The sequence below is a fragment of the Podarcis raffonei genome, chromosome 16 (genome assembly GCF_027172205.1).
Source record: "Podarcis raffonei isolate rPodRaf1 chromosome 16, rPodRaf1.pri, whole genome shotgun sequence".
Classification (NCBI taxonomy): domain Eukaryota; kingdom Metazoa; phylum Chordata; class Lepidosauria; order Squamata; family Lacertidae; genus Podarcis; species Podarcis raffonei.
The window spans coordinates 31,896,393-31,915,230 of NC_070617.1; the positions used below are offsets into that span (position 1 = coordinate 31,896,393).

At 44.0% G+C, this 18,838-nt stretch overlaps 1 protein-coding gene across 4 annotated transcripts; it reads right to left on the reverse strand.

Moving 5' to 3' along the window:
- Window positions 1-4,464: 4,464 nt before the first annotated feature.
- Window positions 4,465-10,346, reverse strand: LOC128404134 (uncharacterized). 4 transcript variants are annotated; one of them, XM_053369503.1, is made up of 8 exons: window positions 8,905-10,346; window positions 8,759-8,790; window positions 8,493-8,609; window positions 8,244-8,323; window positions 8,013-8,121; window positions 7,836-7,919; window positions 7,500-7,604; window positions 4,466-7,190 (listed from the first exon to the last, which is right to left on the reverse strand). In XM_053369503.1, exons 3-8 carry the CDS (start codon window positions 8,508-8,510, stop codon window positions 7,101-7,103), a joined length of 486 nt encoding a protein of 161 aa, XP_053225478.1. In that variant the 5' UTR covers window positions 8,511-8,609; window positions 8,759-8,790; window positions 8,905-10,346; the 3' UTR covers window positions 4,466-7,100. The 4 variants fall into 4 exon arrangements, 3 of the variants coding, with proteins under 3 accessions (XP_053225478.1, XP_053225477.1, XP_053225476.1); XR_008328068.1 differs by lacking the exon at window positions 8,905-10,346 and having other exon boundaries at window positions 4,465-6,261; window positions 6,830-7,190; window positions 8,493-8,862; XM_053369502.1 differs by lacking the exon at window positions 8,905-10,346 and having other exon boundaries at window positions 4,466-7,036; window positions 7,139-7,190; window positions 8,493-8,860.
- Window positions 10,347-18,838: the final 8,492 nt, after the last annotated feature.

The following is an 18,838-nucleotide window of genomic DNA, read 5'->3' on the forward strand; positions in this document are numbered from 1 at the left end:
CGTCCAAGGGTCCTTTACCATCAGAAGCAATATTGTCTTATTTTCAGAATCTTGTTTTGATATGAGCATGTTTATTATTTCTTATAAGGAAAAAACTGCTCTTTTCCCCTTATGGGGTACCCAAGAGCCCATACAGAGTCCTCTTTTTAGGCTCTCTATCGGTAGGAGAAAATAACAGGCCAACCAGAGAATATTGAGAAGCAAGGCAGCTAGTAAGCCTGATCTTTATTAAAGCTGTTGCAACAGGGTGCTCCCCCCCCCTCACAGGGCGGCGGGGAGGAGACTTCTTAGCACAGGCGCACAAGCCCTTATATAGACATTTGAAATTGCCCGCCCTGGAGAACAAGAACACCCCCAGAAGCATCATAAATACATCACAGAATACATCACAGAAGGGGTGTAGCCCAGAGCACCCCCTTAATACATAAGAGAAGGAGCAGAAATCTGGGTGTGTTTCTTCCTGTCTGGCAGGTTAGCTGATTGGATTAAATGGCATCCTGGCCACTCTTTTGTTATGATAACTAATTCCTGAATCTAGGTCACAGGCTCACACCCTGTTCATATCTTGAATGTGCCCTTAAGACAGGATTTGTGAGGAAAGAGACAATGGGGAGGTTTCCCACTTTGACCCTGCAGAGAAATATTTGAGGTCAATTTGTTCAGGACCTTTTCTGTGGGGTTTCAGACGTGGTTTATATATACAGTTATGAACATTTATTTTTTATATATATGACCTTACAATTCTTACATTTATTATTATTTATTGAATTTATATATTGAAAATTAGAGAACACTTTATTCTTGCCTGTGATGAAGAACAATTGCACTTGAAACTCATTATGTTACAATACATTTAGTGGAGTGTTTTTCAAATAAGTTGGTCTTCAGCACCTTGGACTTGGCTCCTTTTGTTGTTGTTGTTTAGGCTGAGCTTTGGGTTGCTGGTTTTTGTTAAATTGATTCACCCCATCTCCTTTTTACAGCATGGAGCAACCAAGTGCTTGATTAATAGTTACAAGGACCACAGAAACCAGGCAATGTTCACTGGCAGTCATCAAATGAGTCAAGTGGAAAATACCATGTGTATATACCATGGGTGGAATATATGAAAGAGCTAGAATTTATGTTTTAAGATGACCTATGACCTTTTGGTTCTGCAACAATAAATCCACAGCCTCCCCAAATAGGGTAGTGAAATTGTCATCTTAACAACTAATAATTTGTTGCCTTTTAATTTGCCGCTTGAGGCAATCCATCTCATGGCAGAACCAGCCCTGACTTGTGCTTACAGCCAACTTTTCCTGAACTCTCAAATTCATGCCCCTTGTGTTACAAAATGTGGCCAGTAGAGAGCGTCGTCTCTCAAAAAAATTGTCATGCATCTATTGAAATGGGCTTATGCCTCAATAAATGTAGTACAGTGCAGTCCTAACCATATCTACTCAGAAGTCCTTTTGGGGCTTACTCCCAGGTTAAGAGATGCTTGGATTGCCTTGGTCATTTTTGCAAAAAAAGGGGGGCTGGATATAAGCAGGAGAGAAAGGAATACACTAGCATTCATTTAGAATGCTTTGGGTCACTTACATAGCAGAGGCCATGCCCTTCCTCTCAATTTCTAATGAAATCTTCATGATCCATCAAGATCTCCTCCTCCTCCTCCTCCTCCTCCTCCTCCTCCCCTTCTTCTTCTTCTTCTTCCTGCCACACGGAGCTATCACAGCACTGACTGCAACATGGTCACTCCCTGATGGTGAGCAAAGAGGACCTGTAGCCAATCTAAGGTTCTGCACTTTGGCAGGAAGAACCAGCTGCACCAATATAAGATGAGGGACACCTGGTTTGCTGGTAGGGAAAAGGATCTAGGGATCTTAGTGGACCACAAGCTTAACATGAGTCAACCTGAGAGTGACGCAGCAGCAGCAAAAAATGCTAATTCTATTTCAGGCTGCAACAACAAAGGTGTCCAGATGAATGGAAGACAATAAGACAATGAAATTCAAGACAGTAACAATTGATTGTGCATTTATTCATAATCCATTAAAAATATTTATTTTTATTCCATTCTCTTCCAGTTCTTTTTCTTCTTGACATGTGGAGTTACACAGGGAGTAGATCATATATCCTAAGGAACGGAAAAACCTAAAATTCCGTGAGATCTTTTGAGGCAAAATAATGTTAACAATTTTTGGATCTCTGTCCCCTGCCCTGTCCTGTCTTTTGCAAAACAAAGGTGTCAACCCTGTGCCCAGACAGCAAGACCCTCCCCCCTTGGCCTCCCTGAGGTGGTCCAGAGGAAAGAAGAGCAAGGCATAAGGCACCAGCTGGGCTGCAGGAGTTGCCAGAAGGAGGCCTGCAAAATGCCACCCAGCCATCTTAGGGACTCCACTCTGCATCTGTGTAGGGTTTACTCGGGAGCCTTTTCTTCCCCTGAAGCCATCCGATGGGATCCCTGTCAGTGTTTGTAAAAAAGGAAAGGGTTCTGACCTCCCTTTGTCTCCTCAGACCCTTGTCGGCATAAAAGAGTCCACAAGAATATCCTTGCAGAGTGCTTTCTGCTTTTATTCTTAAAAGTCTTTGTGCAAAAGCGACTGACCAACTGTACACACCTCAACACTACCAGCTTTCACTAACTAACCAACCAACCCAACACCAAACTAACATTTCTCACTCTATATATACAACCCGGTGCAGACCCAGCTTTTTTGAGCATTAAAGAAACAGCGGCCATTTTAGCCGTGACACCCCTTCTGTTTCTTAAATGCGAAAAACCCCAACAGAAACAATACATACATACATACATACAGTACACTATATACATTAACCCAGTTTTGTCATCAATTCATTATGACATGTTGCTGGCAGAGGCTTGGTAAACAAATCAGTAATATTATCTTGTGATTGACAATACTCCAGTTTGATTACCCCATTCTGTACACAATCTCTAACATTTGCATGACGGATAGCAATATGTTTTGATGCGGATTTCATTATTTCTGAGCCCGCTAATGCAATGTACGATTGGCTATCTTCATACACTTAGATAGGCAAATCTACTTTACCATCTAGAACTTTTAGTATCTGTATAAACCACATGATTTCATTGCATGCTAGCGACAGGCTCCCATATTCTGCCTCACAGGATGAGGTCGCAACAAATCCTTGTTTCTTTGACCTCCATCCAAGTATGGAATTGACAAACATCATAACCATTCCACTTGTAGATTTTCTAGTAGCTACACAGCTTCCCCAGTCCGCATAAACAAATACTTCTAGTTTTTCGTCTTGTGTACTATATATCTTCAAACATACATTTAATGTCCCCTTTAGATATCCGATAAACCTTTTCAAAGCACACCAATCGGCAGTACTGGGTTTAGATACACGTTGGCTCAGAACATTTGTAGCACATGCAATGTCTGGCCTTGACCACTGGCTTACAACAGTGATCCTATTTTTGAGTGATACAACTCAGGCTGATCAAATTCATCATCACACACTGTCTTTGGGAAATCTGGTGTCATGGGAGTCTGATCTGGCTTGCAGTTTTCCATACCAAACTGCTCTATCAAATGAAGAATGTTCTCTTTCTGGCTCAATAGGAAGCTTCCATCAGCTTCCTGACTTACTTCTACTCCCAAGTAATTGCTTACAGGCCCTAAGGCTTTAAGCTTAAACTTCTTTTCCAGTTGACTTGTGAGCTTCTGGATCTCATCTGTGGAACTCCCTGCTACAAGCAAATCATCAACAAAGACTAAGAGCATTAGATATTTGTTGCCTGTCCCCTTGGTGTACAGGCATGGATCAGCCACACTCCTTTTAAAACCAAGTTTTACAAGGGCTTCATTTAAACACTGGTTCCAACACCTTCCACTTTGTTTGAGACCGTAAAGAGCCTTTTTAAAAGGCCAGACTGCACCATTCCCCTCTTCAAACCCAGGGGGTTGTCTCATTAACACTTCATGGTCTAAATTTGCATGCAGATATGCAGCATCAACATCAAAATGGTGCACTGCTCATTGTCTTGCAGCAGCAATAGAGAGTATTAAACGAAAAGTTTCACTCTTTACAGTTGGAGAAAACACTTCATCATAACTCTCCCCTTTAATCTGAGTGAACCCTCTGGCTACTAATCTGGCTCAAAAACGTGGTTCCCCAGATGCAAGGGTTTTCCTTTTATAAACCCACTTGCATGACACCAAACACTTTGTTACGTTTAAAAGAGTCCATTTCTTCTTTCATAGCTTGTTCCCACAAAGCACGTTCCCCAGGGGGTAAGTCTAACACTTCATTATAACTTTGTGGTTCCACACAACTCACATTGCATATTCTCACTCCTCATAGGGTCAAACACTGAGGAGGTACGCCCTTGTTTGAACGCTGGGAGCGTCTAGGTACAACTACTTCTTCTTCCCCCCTTATCTCTGGCTCTTCTTCCTCTTCCTCTAGAGAAGTATCTATTGCCACATCTTTTGGAGAAATCTGTGCCTCCTCATCCTGCTCCTGTGTTGCCAATGGCTGAGAAGAAGCCTCTTCTCTTACTTGCAGAGGCAGTAGGCAATCTGAGTTGGCATGGATCGCAGTCCATCTGTCCTGGTCAGCAAAGTCTGCGCTTTGTGACAGAACCACGCGTTCTGGGCATAAATTGAAACACCACCCTTTGCCATAGGGCTGATATCCCACAAACCGCAGTCTCTGCGCTCTAGCGCCCCTTTCTGGTGCTGAGCTTTGGGGATATTTACATGAGCCCAAGAACCCAGTTATGAAGCATTGTCCACTCTGGTTCTTTCCCAAACAACACACGATAAGGAATATCTTTTATAGAGCTAGACCAGCTTCTATTAATCAAAAAGCTTGCTGTAAGGAAAGCCTCACCCCACAGCCTATGGTTGTTACCCAATCCTGCATCCACTAGCAGGCAATCCTTTACTGACTGTATTACAGCCCCACGTCTTTCACACAGACCATTTTCAGCAGGGCTATAAGGGTTAGTCAAACGGTGAGTGATCCCCTTACATCGCAACCATGCTCCAAACTGTTTGTTCAGAAAATCTGCACCCCTATCTGTTTGCAACTGCACAACAGGGCGAGCGAAGAGCTTTTCAGCGTGGGCAACCCATTCTCTGAATGTGGGGAAACACTCCGATTTCTGCTTTAACAAAAACAACCAACTAAAACGTGATTTATCATCTGTTACCAGAAAAGCATATCTGGTGCCCCCTTCAGTCTTCTGTGGGAAAGGGCCTATCACGTCACAATGGACAAGTTCTAAAACTTCTTTAGATACTCTGTCACTTTTAGAAGCCATAGGCTTCCTCTTAGATTTGGCCATTTTACATACATTGCAATCTAGGAAACAGTTACAGCTATTTACTTTTAGGTTCTTGCACACCTTTTGCATCTCTGAAAGCACATGGAAATTGGCGTGACCCAGTTTTCTGTGCAGTTCATGTACACCCCTTATGAACTGGCAAATTATCCTGAACCACCTGGGCTGCTTTAACAGACTTGTCCTGCATTACATATAACCCATTTTCCAACTTTGCATGGCCACATACCTGAGTTCCATTCTTTATCAGACAACCATCCTGCGTGAACTTAACACTATACCCTGCATTAATCAAACAGCTTACAGACAGTAAACAATAGTCCAAACTGCTGACAAACAGAGTCTCTGGTAGAGTAGTGTTGAAGCACTGCAGGAAACATGTTCCCTGGCCATCAGTCTTGCTTCTATGACCATCAGCAAGATAGATTGAGTCTTTTCCATCAGCTGGCTTCCCCAGGGTCTTAAAGTCCTCCCAACTGTTGCAGATAATCCTGCTGCTACCAGAGTCCAGCAACCATGTTCCTCGAGGTATCTTCCTCTCCTCTCAAGAAAATGCAGACACAAGTTGAGCAGAACGCGTGTTCTTCTTCCCTGAAGAGAACCCCTTCTGCTTACATTTCTGCGTCGATTGCTGTCTCTGCTCCATGTCATCTCCTGGAGGTCTTGCCCTGCACTGACGTTGGAGATGCCCGGCTTGGCTGCATCTATAGCATCTCCTCACCGCCATGGCCAAGTCCCAAACTTGGCGTTGCCCCATTGGCAGATCCTGCTGCTGGCCCCTTCGGCTGTAACTCCTCCGCTCTTGGAGTTCAGCCTGTCTATCTGACCTTCTTTCTGCTTCTTCGGTCAATCTTCCAACCACATACTCAAGGGTCAGATCTCGGGGATGCATACTCTCCATGCTGTTAATCACAGGCAACCAGCTTTCAGGCAAACTTGAAAGGATAATGTAGGTTTGGTCAGTTTCATCATAACGCTTACCTCTCTGTTGTAGTTGAAGAAACAGAGATTTCAGCGTTTGAAGATGAGTTGCCAAACTCTCACCTTCTTTGATAACAGTCCTGAACAGCCTTCTGGTCAGAGAAATTATAGTTCCAGCAGTTTCTCTGACATGCATTGCCCTTAATAAATTCCAGCACTCAAACGCTGTGCTGGCATTTGCTACATGCAATAACTGAGAGTTGCTCAAACACAGCATAATTTGGGCACGAGCCCTTTCATCCAGCCGTCTTTTCTCAGTAGAGTCCCGTCTCAAAACCTCAGTTTCAACACAGTCCCATAGTCCATCTCTCCTTAACAACTGCTGCATTTTTATTGACCAACTCAGCCAGTTGCTTTCTGAGAGAAGTTCAAAAGGGATGCCTCCCCCAATATTTACAACTTGGGAAGACTGGAAATCTGCCATCTCTGCTGGTGCTTGCTGAGCCCCTTCTGTGGGGTCTCCAGCAATCTCTCCTGACTCTCTCTTTAGAGTCCGACTGGACAGTCCTGGCTGGCACTCACCGGCTTCTAGCTGCTGCCTCTGTTGACCCTCAGGTCCCGCCTGGCTCTGCAACTGGTGTAGCCGCTCTGTGAGTCGCCTACTGTGGTCCTCTAGCAGTTCAAACTGTTCCAGTAGCCGACGCTGAGTGCTTTCCTGATCCTCAGACCCTAGCCTCTCCAACGTCGCTGCAGACAGTTACGGCTATAGATCTTCAATGATGATGTCATCTGGATGGAAGAGAATGAGAAGAGAATGCAAATGAAAATGAAAATGAGATTTCCCCACAGGCCTTTAGTCAAAGGGCGCTGTCTCCAAGGTGTGGGGCTTACCTTCTTTTGGCTTCCGGCGGAAGCAAGCCAGTTCCGGCCGAACGACTGTCATCTGCAGAGGAAAGAAAAATCGGGGTCAGATGGGAGCAAGAGAGCACAGAAGCAGTGCCAAGTCAGGAAGGCCGGGTCTCCCTCTGTCTTGGGCCCAGTCCCTTGTTCCAGAGGACCTCCCTGGGCCCTGCAGCCTCCTGGGCAGAGGTGGAAGGGCAGCAACAGGAAAGGGGGCAGGAAAAGCCTCTGGCCTCATCCTGACCCCCAGGGACACACCCCGCATCATCTGCGCTAAAGATCACTTGGGGATGTGATCTTGGGGGGGATGGAAGTAACCAAAGAAATGAATAGAAGAAGGCAAGGTACTTACTCTGAGTTTGGGGTACTTCCTGGCAATGGCCAGCAGCAAAGAGATGCTGCTGGCCGCAAGTTGTTGAACCTCCCCACTTTCCCCCAGGGCGTATCCTCTGAGGTCCTGCAGGAGGAAAGAGCATTTCAGAGTCAGGGGCCAGTCTGGGCCAAAGCGGCCCCCACTGCCCCCACCACGGAGTCCCTGGTACTTCTGCACCATAAGGGGTTGCCAGCTTTGGTCTTGGACCAAATTGAGGGCCAAACAGGCTCTGTGCCCCAGAAATGGGGCAGTCCATTGGGTAAGGGATGGGGGGGACAACCCTAAAATCACCCTGGATGCCATAGGGACACTTACACTGAGAAGTTGGAGGAGGGTGCCAGGGTTGGGTGCTTCCATAAGAAGACTGCCCAGCAGAAGCCGGTAGTGCCTCTTCAGTTCCTGCGGGAAAAGAGAGAAGAGAGTTGGATTCTGCAAGGGTGTGATGAAGAGGAAGAAAGAGCCTGTGGAGGGAAGTCAAAACAAAGGACATACATCTCTCTTCTCCTCCTCCTCCTCCTCCTTGGCCCCACTCAACACGGCCTCCAACATCCTGTGCAGGATGGCACTGATCATGTCGGAGGTGAATTTGGGCCTCATCGTGCTGCAGAAATGAAAGATAGAGGGTTAGAGTCTCCCTTGCCCCTTTCTCCCTCCCGCCTGCTCTTTCCCCCTGGAGTTCTGCCCCCCACCCACAACCCCATCCACGCCAAAGACCCCACTCACCTTAGCTGGAGGAGGGCCTCCAAGGCAAGGGCCAGAGTCAGGGGGCAATCCCTGAAGTGCTCCAAGGGCCCCAAGATGTCCTGGAAGAGAACAGAGGAGGAAAATCAGCTCTGACCCCAAACACCAGGCTTGGCTTTGCAGGGGAATGGCAACCCCACGGCCTAAGCCGGCAGGGTCCTCCTCCCCACAGATGCACAACCCCTTCCCCCCACCTCCCTGTGGGGGTCCCTCACACCCCCCATCACTCACCAGAATTTTATGGGCCATCTCCTCCTTGGAGCACTTCAGGGATCGGAGCCCCCTGAGCTCCGCTGCCTGGCAGCTCTCAATGACCCCCAGGATGTAGCGCTGTTCATCCTCCAGCAGCTGAAATGCAAAAGTCAGGCTGTCAGTTCCTTGTGAGGGGAGGACTTCTCCACATCTGAGAGTGCAGAGTGGGGGGCAAAGAGCCCGGGGGACAGCGGGGGGCAGGTCTGAGGGATCCAGTCCCTGCTCTTGTTTTCTCCAATACTTACCCCTGGGGCTGGGATGCTGAACCGCAGCAGAACTGCAAACAGAAGGACATGGGAAGAGGTGAGTCCTCTTTTGCATCCTTGGACTAGTCGCCCCCCATGCCCATCCCTGCCCTCCTCTGTCCAAAAAAGGAAGGCCACTGGCTTACCTGGTGCCACGGGCTGCTCTGTGTCTGGCTGGGGGGCCACCCTGTGGCAGCGCCTGAAGAGGCGTCTTAAGCACCTGATCCTAGAAGAGATGAGCGGAAAGAGTGACTCAGGTGCTGGCAGCCCCAATTCTTGGGGGGTGTTTGGGGGTGAGGAGGGGAGTCTGGAGAATACAGTGAACCACTGCCGAATTGGCAGAACAGAAATACGTATGTGGAGCCTAATTGATCCTTGCCGGCCCACTCTGACCAATTCCTTCCATCTGTCTGCAGTTCAGTGACCTGAAGGGGCATCATCAGAGCCTGAAAGAGGCAGCCCAAAGCATGAAGGGCTGGCAGAGAGAGAAAGGAGGTCCCAAGTGCTCTGGGTTCAAGAGCTACCGCCATGTCAGGGCCCAGAGAGCCTGGCCCCCTCATTCATGAAGTCAAGCAGTGTATAAATTTCATGAAGCATTGTTACCAGAATTTTTGGAAAGGGTGGCGAGGGGTTTCACCCTCCAGCAGGCACCATACCCCACTCCGACTGTACCCCAGATCAACACCTTCACGTCTGCAAATATACCCACAAAAACATCCTGACACAGTCCTTTCCTTTTTCTATTCCAAAGGCTGCCATAAATAAGGGTAGAACATTTGCCCTAATGAAGGCCGAGCCTTTCGCTTGCAAGGCGCTCAACCAATCAGCTCAGACTATCCAAATATCCAATAGCAACCAATGAGCGCCACGAAACAGTGCCCTCCAGCACAAAGCACTGACAACAACAACAGAACAAAGCACACAGGCACTGCAGCTGCCAACCAGCCGTGGCCTCTGCTCTACAAGTAGGAATTCCCACCGGGAAAAGGGGAAAGTCAGAACCAGCCATGAAAAGCATTCTTGGTCCATTGAAACTAGTCTTTCAAGTTTCAGTCTAGGCTCTTGAACTACCAACCCAGCTGTACGCTTGTGAAACATGGACCACTTATAAACGCCATCTCCAACTCCTTGAAAGATTCCATCAATGGTGTCTCCGAAGAATGTGACACACCACTTGGGAAGGCAGGCGAACTAACACCAGTGTCCTGGAAGAAGCAAAGATCACCAGTGTTGAAGCAATGATTCTTCAACACCAACTTCGTTGGACTGGTCATGTGGTTCGGATGCCTGATGATTGTCTTCCAAAGCAACGACTCTATTCCAAACTTAAAAATGGAAGGCGTAATGCTGGTGGCCAACAAAAGAGGTTCAAAGAATATCTCAAGGCCAATCTAAAAACATGTTGTATAAACAAAATATAATACAAAAAAGAATAAGAGAGGCTAAAATCAAGCATTTACAAGAAGAAATAGGCAAACAAGAAAAATTATTAGCGAAAACACCAAAAAACGAGATCGCAAACCAAACCATTAAAATATTACAAACACAGCTCTCAACACTCTTAAATGATGAAATAGAAAGAAATATAAAATGGATGAACAAAAATCATTTGAATTTGGAAACAGACCAAGGTAAATTACTTGCATGGCAGATAAAGAAAAGACACGGAAAGACAAAGTAGTATATGAAGGAAAAGCAGTGGAGACGGAAGAAGGAATAAATAAATGCTTTATAAAATACTTCACCAATCTATATAAAAAAGGTGCAGAAACTCGACAACAAATTATAAAATATCTTCAAGGAAAACAAATCCCAAAAATAGGTGAAACCAAACGGAAGCAGCTAAACGCACCAGTAACAACAATGGAGATACAACAAGCAATTTCCAATCTTAAACTGGGGAAGGCTGCAGGTGCAGATGGACTATCCATGATATACTACAAAAGGTTAGAAGATGCTATAACAATGCCTTTTAAAAAATTAATGAACGAGATCATGCAAGAAGGAAAAATACCAAAGTCGTGGCAAGAAGCCAATATTGTATTAATTCACAAACAAAGCACAGCTAGAGAATTAGTTAACAATTACAGACCCATATCATTATTAAATAATGATTATAAATTGTTCGCGGGGATATTAGCAAATAGGCTGAAATCGGTCCTAAAGGATGTAATAGACCAAGACCAAGTAGGATTCCTCCCAAATAGGCATATAAAAGCAAATATGAGAATAGTAATTGATCTAATTGAATATTTGGAAATGAGACCCAACAAAAAAGCGGCGTTTATGCTAACAGATGCCGAGAAGGCTTTCGATAACCTATCAAGATCGTTCCTTCAGGAAGTAGCAGAAGCAGCAGGACTGGGTGAAAACTACTGCAGAGCAATAAACACAATATATGAAAACCAGCAGGGATGTTTAATAAGAAATGGTGCAAAGACGGATCCTTGAAATCTAGAGAAAGGTACCAGGCAAGGATGCCCGCTTTCACCGTTACTTTTTATACTAACTTTGGAAATCCTGATTTTAGAAATAAATAAAGAAAAAGAGATAAAGGGAATTACATGAGGCAAGGATGTTTTCAAAATTAGAGCTTTTGCGTACAATATCATATTAGCACCTGAGGAGCCAGGAAACAGTCTAATGAAAGCATTGAGGATAATGAATGAGTTCGGGAAAGTAGCAGGCTTCAAGATAAATATGTCAAAAACAAAACTTATGGTAAAAAACATACAGGAATTAGAAAAGAGTGAACTACAGGAGAAATTGGGTTTGGAAATTGTTACAAAAGCAAAATATTTTGGTATAGAATTGACGATGAAAAATATTAATCTATTTGGAAACAATTATGAAAAAGCCTGGAAGGAAATTAGAAGAGATCTAGAAACCTGGAGTAGATTAAAGCTGACATTAATGGGGAGAATATCTATAATTAAGATGAATGTTTTACCCAAAATGATATATTTGTTCCAAACAATACTAATAATAATGAAAGAAAATTGTTTTGATGAGTGGAGAAAAGATCTAACAAAATTCATATGGCAAACCAAAAAAAACCACGCATAAGGTATAAACTATTAACAGATAAAAGGGAGAGAGGAGGACTGGCATTACGAAATCTAAAATTATATTATGAAGCAGAATGTCTGGTGTGGCTAAAAGAATGGATTACATTGGAAAACACTAGTATTTTAAATCTAGAAAGTTTTGACAATAGGTATGGATGGCACGCCAACCTAGCATACGAGAAGGTTAAGGTACATAATGGCTTCAAAAATCATATACTCAGAAATTCATTGTTTAAAGTTTGGAATAAACTTTACAGTTTTAAAGTTTTGGAATAAACAGCTATTAGAGCCACAAATCCCTTTATGGATCTCTCCATTAGAAGCCCATGCAGTTAAAAAACACAATATGAATCCGAACTGGGCAACATATAGACAAATACTGGAAGAAGACCAAGGAAAGTTAAAATTAAAAACATATGAAGAATTAAAACAATATGGGATGGATAATTGGCAATATATACAATTAAAAAGTGTCTTTAAGGCAGATCAAAGAAAAGGTTTTGCCAAAGAACTATCGCTATTTAGCACCATTATATTTCGAAACAATAGGAATTATCAAAAATTTACACTATTATTGGACTATGATTTGATGAAGAGGTAAAAGAAACAATGGTCAAATGGGCACAAGATATCGGCCATACTATATATTTAGAACAATGGTAGAAACTCTGTCGCGAGGATAGTTGCTTTGCCCACCAACCCGAACAGATAAGCTTTGGGATTTTTTTATCAAGGGTTTGTTTAGCATTTTATTAAGTTCCTCATGTATTAGTCCCCAAAACTTCTTTATTTCCTTGCAACCCCACCACATATGAATTATCATTCCAGGTTCTTTGTTACATTTCCAACAAAGGTTGGATTTGAATTTATAAATTTTGGCAAGTTTAACTGGTGTTAAATACCACCTGTAAAACATTTTAACCAAATTTTCCTTTATCGTATAGCAGGTGGTAAAGCGAATATCCTCGCGACAGAGTTTCTCCCATTGTTCTAAATATATAGTATGGCCGATATCTTGTGCCCATTTGCCCTCTTCATCCATAGCGATTGTTCTTTGGCAAAACCTTTTCTTTGATCTGCCTTAAAACACTCTTTTCTGCTCAGAAGGAAGATGGCGACCAGAGGAGGCACTTGGGACATGGCTAGGGGCAGCCATCATCCCTGAAGCATGAGACCACGTACACAGCAACCCTTCTGCCGGGGTGATCATCACTGCCCTCCTGGTCTCTGAGTGCCAGACAGGTAGCCATCTCAAGGACAAGAGTGGATCTGAAGGAGGTGAGGACAGGTGACCCCACCTTGGCCCGAAGTCACCCCCCGCAACCAGGCCTCAAACTGTCCAAAATTCCTTTTCTCTCTTCTAAAAAATCCACAGCTAAAGTTTTCCTCTGTTTTCTCACAAGATGCTGTTGAAAGGCAAAATGTTACTCTTTTATCAGTACGAGAGAGCTTCAAAAAGCTAATGAACAGACTCTGTCAAGCAAGCCTGAGAACTGAGTCTTATCTCGCTCTAGTTGCAACATCTTGAACACGCTCCTCGACCCACCCCCCTATGGCTTCTCATCCCCCTCTCCTGGGAAGAGTCCAAAAGAGTCCCAAGACAGGAGCTTTCTGTTCATGCTCAGAGGCAGGACTCTTGAGGAGGAGAAGGGGAGGGAACTGGAAGGGGAATATATACTCTGTGCAAATGGCTGTGAACTCGTGCTTGTTTTGTGACTATATCACACTTGCTCCTTCTACCAGCCGGATGGCAGAATAAAGCTTTTTCTCTGAAACTATTCCTTGAGTGTCTGTTGACTCCCATTTCCCTTTCCCGGCGCAAAGCTCTTCTCACCCAAGGCTAAAAAGGCTACAGATCCAACCTACATGGATTGGGGACTTGGCCAGGACAATAGGGGGTACTCAACTTGGCTGGGAAACAGGAACATGTATATATTTTTCTTTGTTTTACTGAATGGGTGTAAGGTGGAGGTCAAGGGAGGGACAGGGACAAACCTGATACTCAGGTGTCCACCAGAAAAACCTCCCAGTTTGTGACACAAACACCCATCCACCCCCGGGAGATGAAGAGAAAGGATGCTACTTACAGCCTGCCCATGTCGTCCACAAAAACCCTAACTATTCCTCTATCTAAAAAATAAAAATATATACAGACTATGCACAGGTGTGCACAAAAAAACAAAAAATAAAAATATTAAAACAAAAAACAGAAAACAAAACAAAATAAATAAAAGTGTTAAAATAAAAGAATAAAAGAAAATCAAAATAGATCAAATCAAATAAATCAAATAAAAGTAATAAATGAAATCAAAATCAAAATAAGAAAACGAAAAAAGAACAAATCACTAAATCTCCGCTTACTCTCACCAACTGCCACCACCAACTGCCACCTCCTCTAAGCTCTCCTCACTAACCCACAATGGCCTCCTGCAAGTCAGTGGCTTTTAAAGGAGAAGCAAGAGATGTCACAAAGGAGGGCGGGTCCTTGTCACCGTGGCAACCCTCCCACCAGGACCTGGCCCTTCCTGAGTGGTGATGCTCCTCTGTCAGAACTCAAAGGCACCTGCTGTTCCGCCTGCAGAATGCTCTAATCCCAAACTCTCTAGCCCTACGACTGGCTCTGCCCCGATAAATCCATTTGTTTCTAAGGTGCTTGGTGGCTCTCTTTTTCTACGTTTGCTGCGGGGGGCTTAAGAATATCACTACCATTCTGTACTCTGTGGATTAAGCAGGGCATGGATTTGCAAGCATTTGTAACATCTGCCAAATAATTTTCAGGTTGAACTCAAATCGGGAGAGAAAAGGGTAAATGCAGCCTGCTCTTTCCATGTGGGGGCACATTTCGTGGTGTAGCACCCTGCTTGTGGTTAACGCTTAGCTGGAATGAAATATTCAACGCAGCAATAGAGAAATTAAAATAATCATTTATTTGTCAGACAAATAAATGAGAGACACAGTGGTATATGGTTACCAAAGCTCTGCCCACTCCAGCCCTGATGGCCAGCACTTATATTCCCTCAGCCCAGCCCCCTTGCTCCTCCTTTGACTGCCTCTGTCTAATCAGCCTGGTTGAAATTCCTATTGGCTGTTTGCTAGAACCAATCATAAAAGATACACCCATTTCCTATTACCTTTTATGGGAGACAAAGAGCTATATTTCCTTCTATCTATAAATGGCAAACAAGTAGCCATATATCTTTCATTTGCTTCAATAAGGCACCTTAATTACCAGATCACCTTTTGCCCTCTTGCCCTTTTACCCTATTCACTCCAAAACAGATGGCTAATGGTTCTAATTTTATCTTAAACAGAGATCTTGGGTTCACCTTCTCACACACCATCTATGAAAGATCTCCTTCTTTGGAGGTCTTTAAGCAGAGGCTCGACAACCATATGTCAGGAGTGCTCTGATGGTGTTTCCTGCTTGGCAGGGGTTTGGACTCGATGGCCCTTGTGGTCTCTTCCAACTCTATGATTCCATGATTCTATGAAATAAGAATCTAACATAAGAATCTAACATTTCTTACTTTCTAAATTCTTTGCATAATTACATTTAAGCCAATATATTTCATACATTAACATATATAGATTTTTAGAAGAAAGGGAACTTAGTAAAAAACAGTTTCCAAAAGCAACTTCAGAGAGAAGCCTCTTAGTTTACAGCCCCCCTTTTCCCTAGCCAGCTGCTGTTATTAGCTCTTGCCCTTTTAACCTTAGGAAGATGTGGCTCTGGGAGGCACAATAAGTCTTACTATTTACCAACTCTTAATTAGTATTTTTTACAGCTTGATTGTATTCTGTAGGGTCAGTAAGCCTGTAATTCCCTTTTTACAACTTTGAGAATTTTGGCTCCTGCTATAAATAAATCCAGGGGGCCTTTGTCCAGGAGAAGTCTTTTTAGCCAGCTGGTCTTCTGCACACAAGCATCTGCAAATATATATATATATATAAAGCTTATTTTAAAATGCAGATCTTGATCAGATGCCTCAGTGGTGCATGCAAGATTAATGGTGGGCCATAACATTAAAGGCAGGCACGTTGTGGACCTGTCCGGCCTAAGTGGGGAAAGGAACCATCAAATTTGCTCATAAAACCTCTCTGGCATGGGAGCACATGAATTCCAGAGCCATGGGCACATGAATGCTTCACAGTCTGTTGTTTTTCTGCGGAATTCACATTTGGAAATATGCCCAGTCGTAAAGAGCACATACCTGCTTCTTTCCAAAGGAGTGCTAAAATCAATTAACAAGTCCTCAAAGAGGCAGGCCTGTTCCAGTCCCCACCTCAGATAGTCTCTCTTTTTTTTAAAAAAAAGATATTTATTAAAATTTTCCATTATAATACATTAAAAAATCAAAAAAGAAGAAACAAAAAAGTTTAAAAACACATAGAATTCAGAATCCTTATTTTCAATAACATATTTCCCTGACTTCCCCACACCTCCCCCTCTTGTATTCCAATTCAAATTGTTGGTTCAACAAGTTCTTGTCCCTAATTTTTAACCTTTTTATATTTTATATTTTATATTTAGTTCATTTTGAAAAACCAATTTTGCCTTGTAAACATCAATGATTATACATCAGTGCTTATTCTTAAAACCTTTTTCTAAAGTCAGCCTAATTTCCCTTCCACGATTTCCTCAATTCTCATACAAATAACAAAATAAAATAAAAGCAAAACAGATTATAATTATACACCCTTTGGATTCCCAAACTCCACCCCCCCTTTCCCGGTTCCAATCCCCAATAAGCGTCCATCAGTCAATCTACTATCAGCCTGGAGACCTCATGTCCGAGGCTCTTAATTCTCTCTCAATTCCTCTCTGCCGGTTTTTTTGATAGTCCTTGGTATTAAGCACCAAATCTCGGAGAAGCTCTAGTCCAATAGAGTCCATTTTTCTTCCAGCCAGACCTCCATACTTAAAAGTGGAGCCTGAATCTTGTTTCTTACTCCTTTCAAATCCAAATGTCTCCAAAGCTCCAACTTCCACCTTAATCAAATTTGTAATCCTTGGGTCTTCAGATCTCCACATAAGGAGATCTCTCCATTCTTCAGTCTCCAATTCAGACCAAATTTTCACCATCAAGTTCTTATTTTCCTTTGTAGCCATCATGTCAGGCCTCTGGCTCTCCTTTATCATCTGTAAAATTACAGCTCCTCCTTCCTTTTCCTCAGGAACAACATATATCTCTTTCTTCACACTCTCAAAGCTCTCAAGTTTCTCTTCTTGTCCAGCTGCATGGGCTTCCTGAGTCAATTCCTTATCATATTCAATGAGTTTGTTTACTGCTAAGTCCAGAGTTGCAACATTTGTAGCCAAAACATCAATTTGGCCTTGTAGCTTTCCCAAGAGAACAAAGACTCTGTCCAATTTAGCTTGAATTTTCCCTCCTTCAGCCATTCTTGTAATGTCCCAAAACCCCCTCTAGAGGGATTTTGGTTACTTAGTATTCTTTCCAGTTCAAATCCAAAAATCAAATTAGTTTGTATCAGTTCTTCCTTGTTTTCAACAAAGTATAGTCAAATTGTAACAAATATAGCCAGCAGAAGCAGCAGAAACAAAGTTCTCTTTTTCCGTCTTGACAGCTAATTTGACAGCTGTCAAACTCTTCAATACCTTCAACAGGCTCTCTCGCGGATCACTCCCGGGTCCGGGGGGGTGGGACTTCAGCCCCCAAAATTAGCTCTTATCCTCCAGTAAGGTTTCTTCTAGTGCCAAATCGTGAAATTAATGTCTTTTGCCCAATAATAAAAGAAAAAATTCTCTCCACCTTAGTTAGCAGGTCCTTGCTTTAGGTTGTTTACAAGACGGGGAGGCGGACTTCCTGTTTGCGCCTTCCCCGATCGTACCTAATTCACACAAAAAAATTCTTTAAAAATCCAATTCCCGTACTACTCACGGGTTGTTATTTTGAAGTCCAAATCACAAGAAGAAGTCAGCGCTCTCCGGCCATGGCAGCGCGGCTTCACTCCGCAGGAGAAGCAGTCGACTCTCAGCACCGCGCCGCTCACCCCGTCCCCCGTTCCGAAGCCTTTAAAAAGGCTCCTTCGCAGGTCGGGGGGCGCAAATGGTGCCCGCCGAGTCACCAGGTTCACAGGCTTCACCGCCTGTGATTTTTAGGGGTCCCCGCGTCGCCGCAGCGGTAAGACCCTGATCCTGTGGAGCCGATTCCCTCCAGAGCTCGGAGGGAATCCGCCATTAGCCGCTGGCGCTAACCCGGAAGTCCTCAGATAGTCTCAAAGGGCGAGGAAGCCAGTGCAAATTTATCTGCAATTTCAGCAGAAGTTGTGTCTCAAGAATGCAGCAGCTAACTTTTGGCTGACCAAAATTCTGGCACCTTGGCTGAGTGTCCTGGAGCATGCACAGAAATCCTTGACCTCCAAGGGGGATGTAGCATTTCAAAGACCGCAGGCCAAATGTGTTCCTGAGCATATGCAGAATCCTTTTCCTCTGGTGAGGTGTGGGGAACCTTTTACCACCCCAGCTCTTGCTAGACTGCAACTCCTCTCAGCTCCAGCAAGCAGGAGTTCAGCAACATCTGGAGGGCCAGAGGTTCCCCACACCTGAGCTAGAGACTGTGCAGGTATCTGTGGATTCTGGAGTCCCAGAATTTGCCTTAGGTATATTTTTCCATGGATGTTAGTGACTTCACCTGCCTGATGCTGCATAGGAGGTGATGACCTAGGATGAGATGGCTGGCAGGTACTCATGCTACGGCCTGGCTGACTTGCTTGCACAGTAAACGGGAGACGACTACTCAGTGTGTAATCTGATCACAGTGAAGAACGGTAGCAACTTCCCCAAATCTCTTGCTAAGCAGCAAAACTCTATTGCTGTGTCTGCCTGCTGGCATTCACAGCAGAAAGCCATTCGTACTTCTGCCTCTGTTCTGGTCTCTGAATCCCAGTACTGACACCAGTGTCTGTTGACCCTCAGCTGTGGATTCCAGAGTTTTGCAGGAATGGGTAACTTAGCAGCATTTCAAACAGCTCTTGTAAAGTTGGAAAGGAC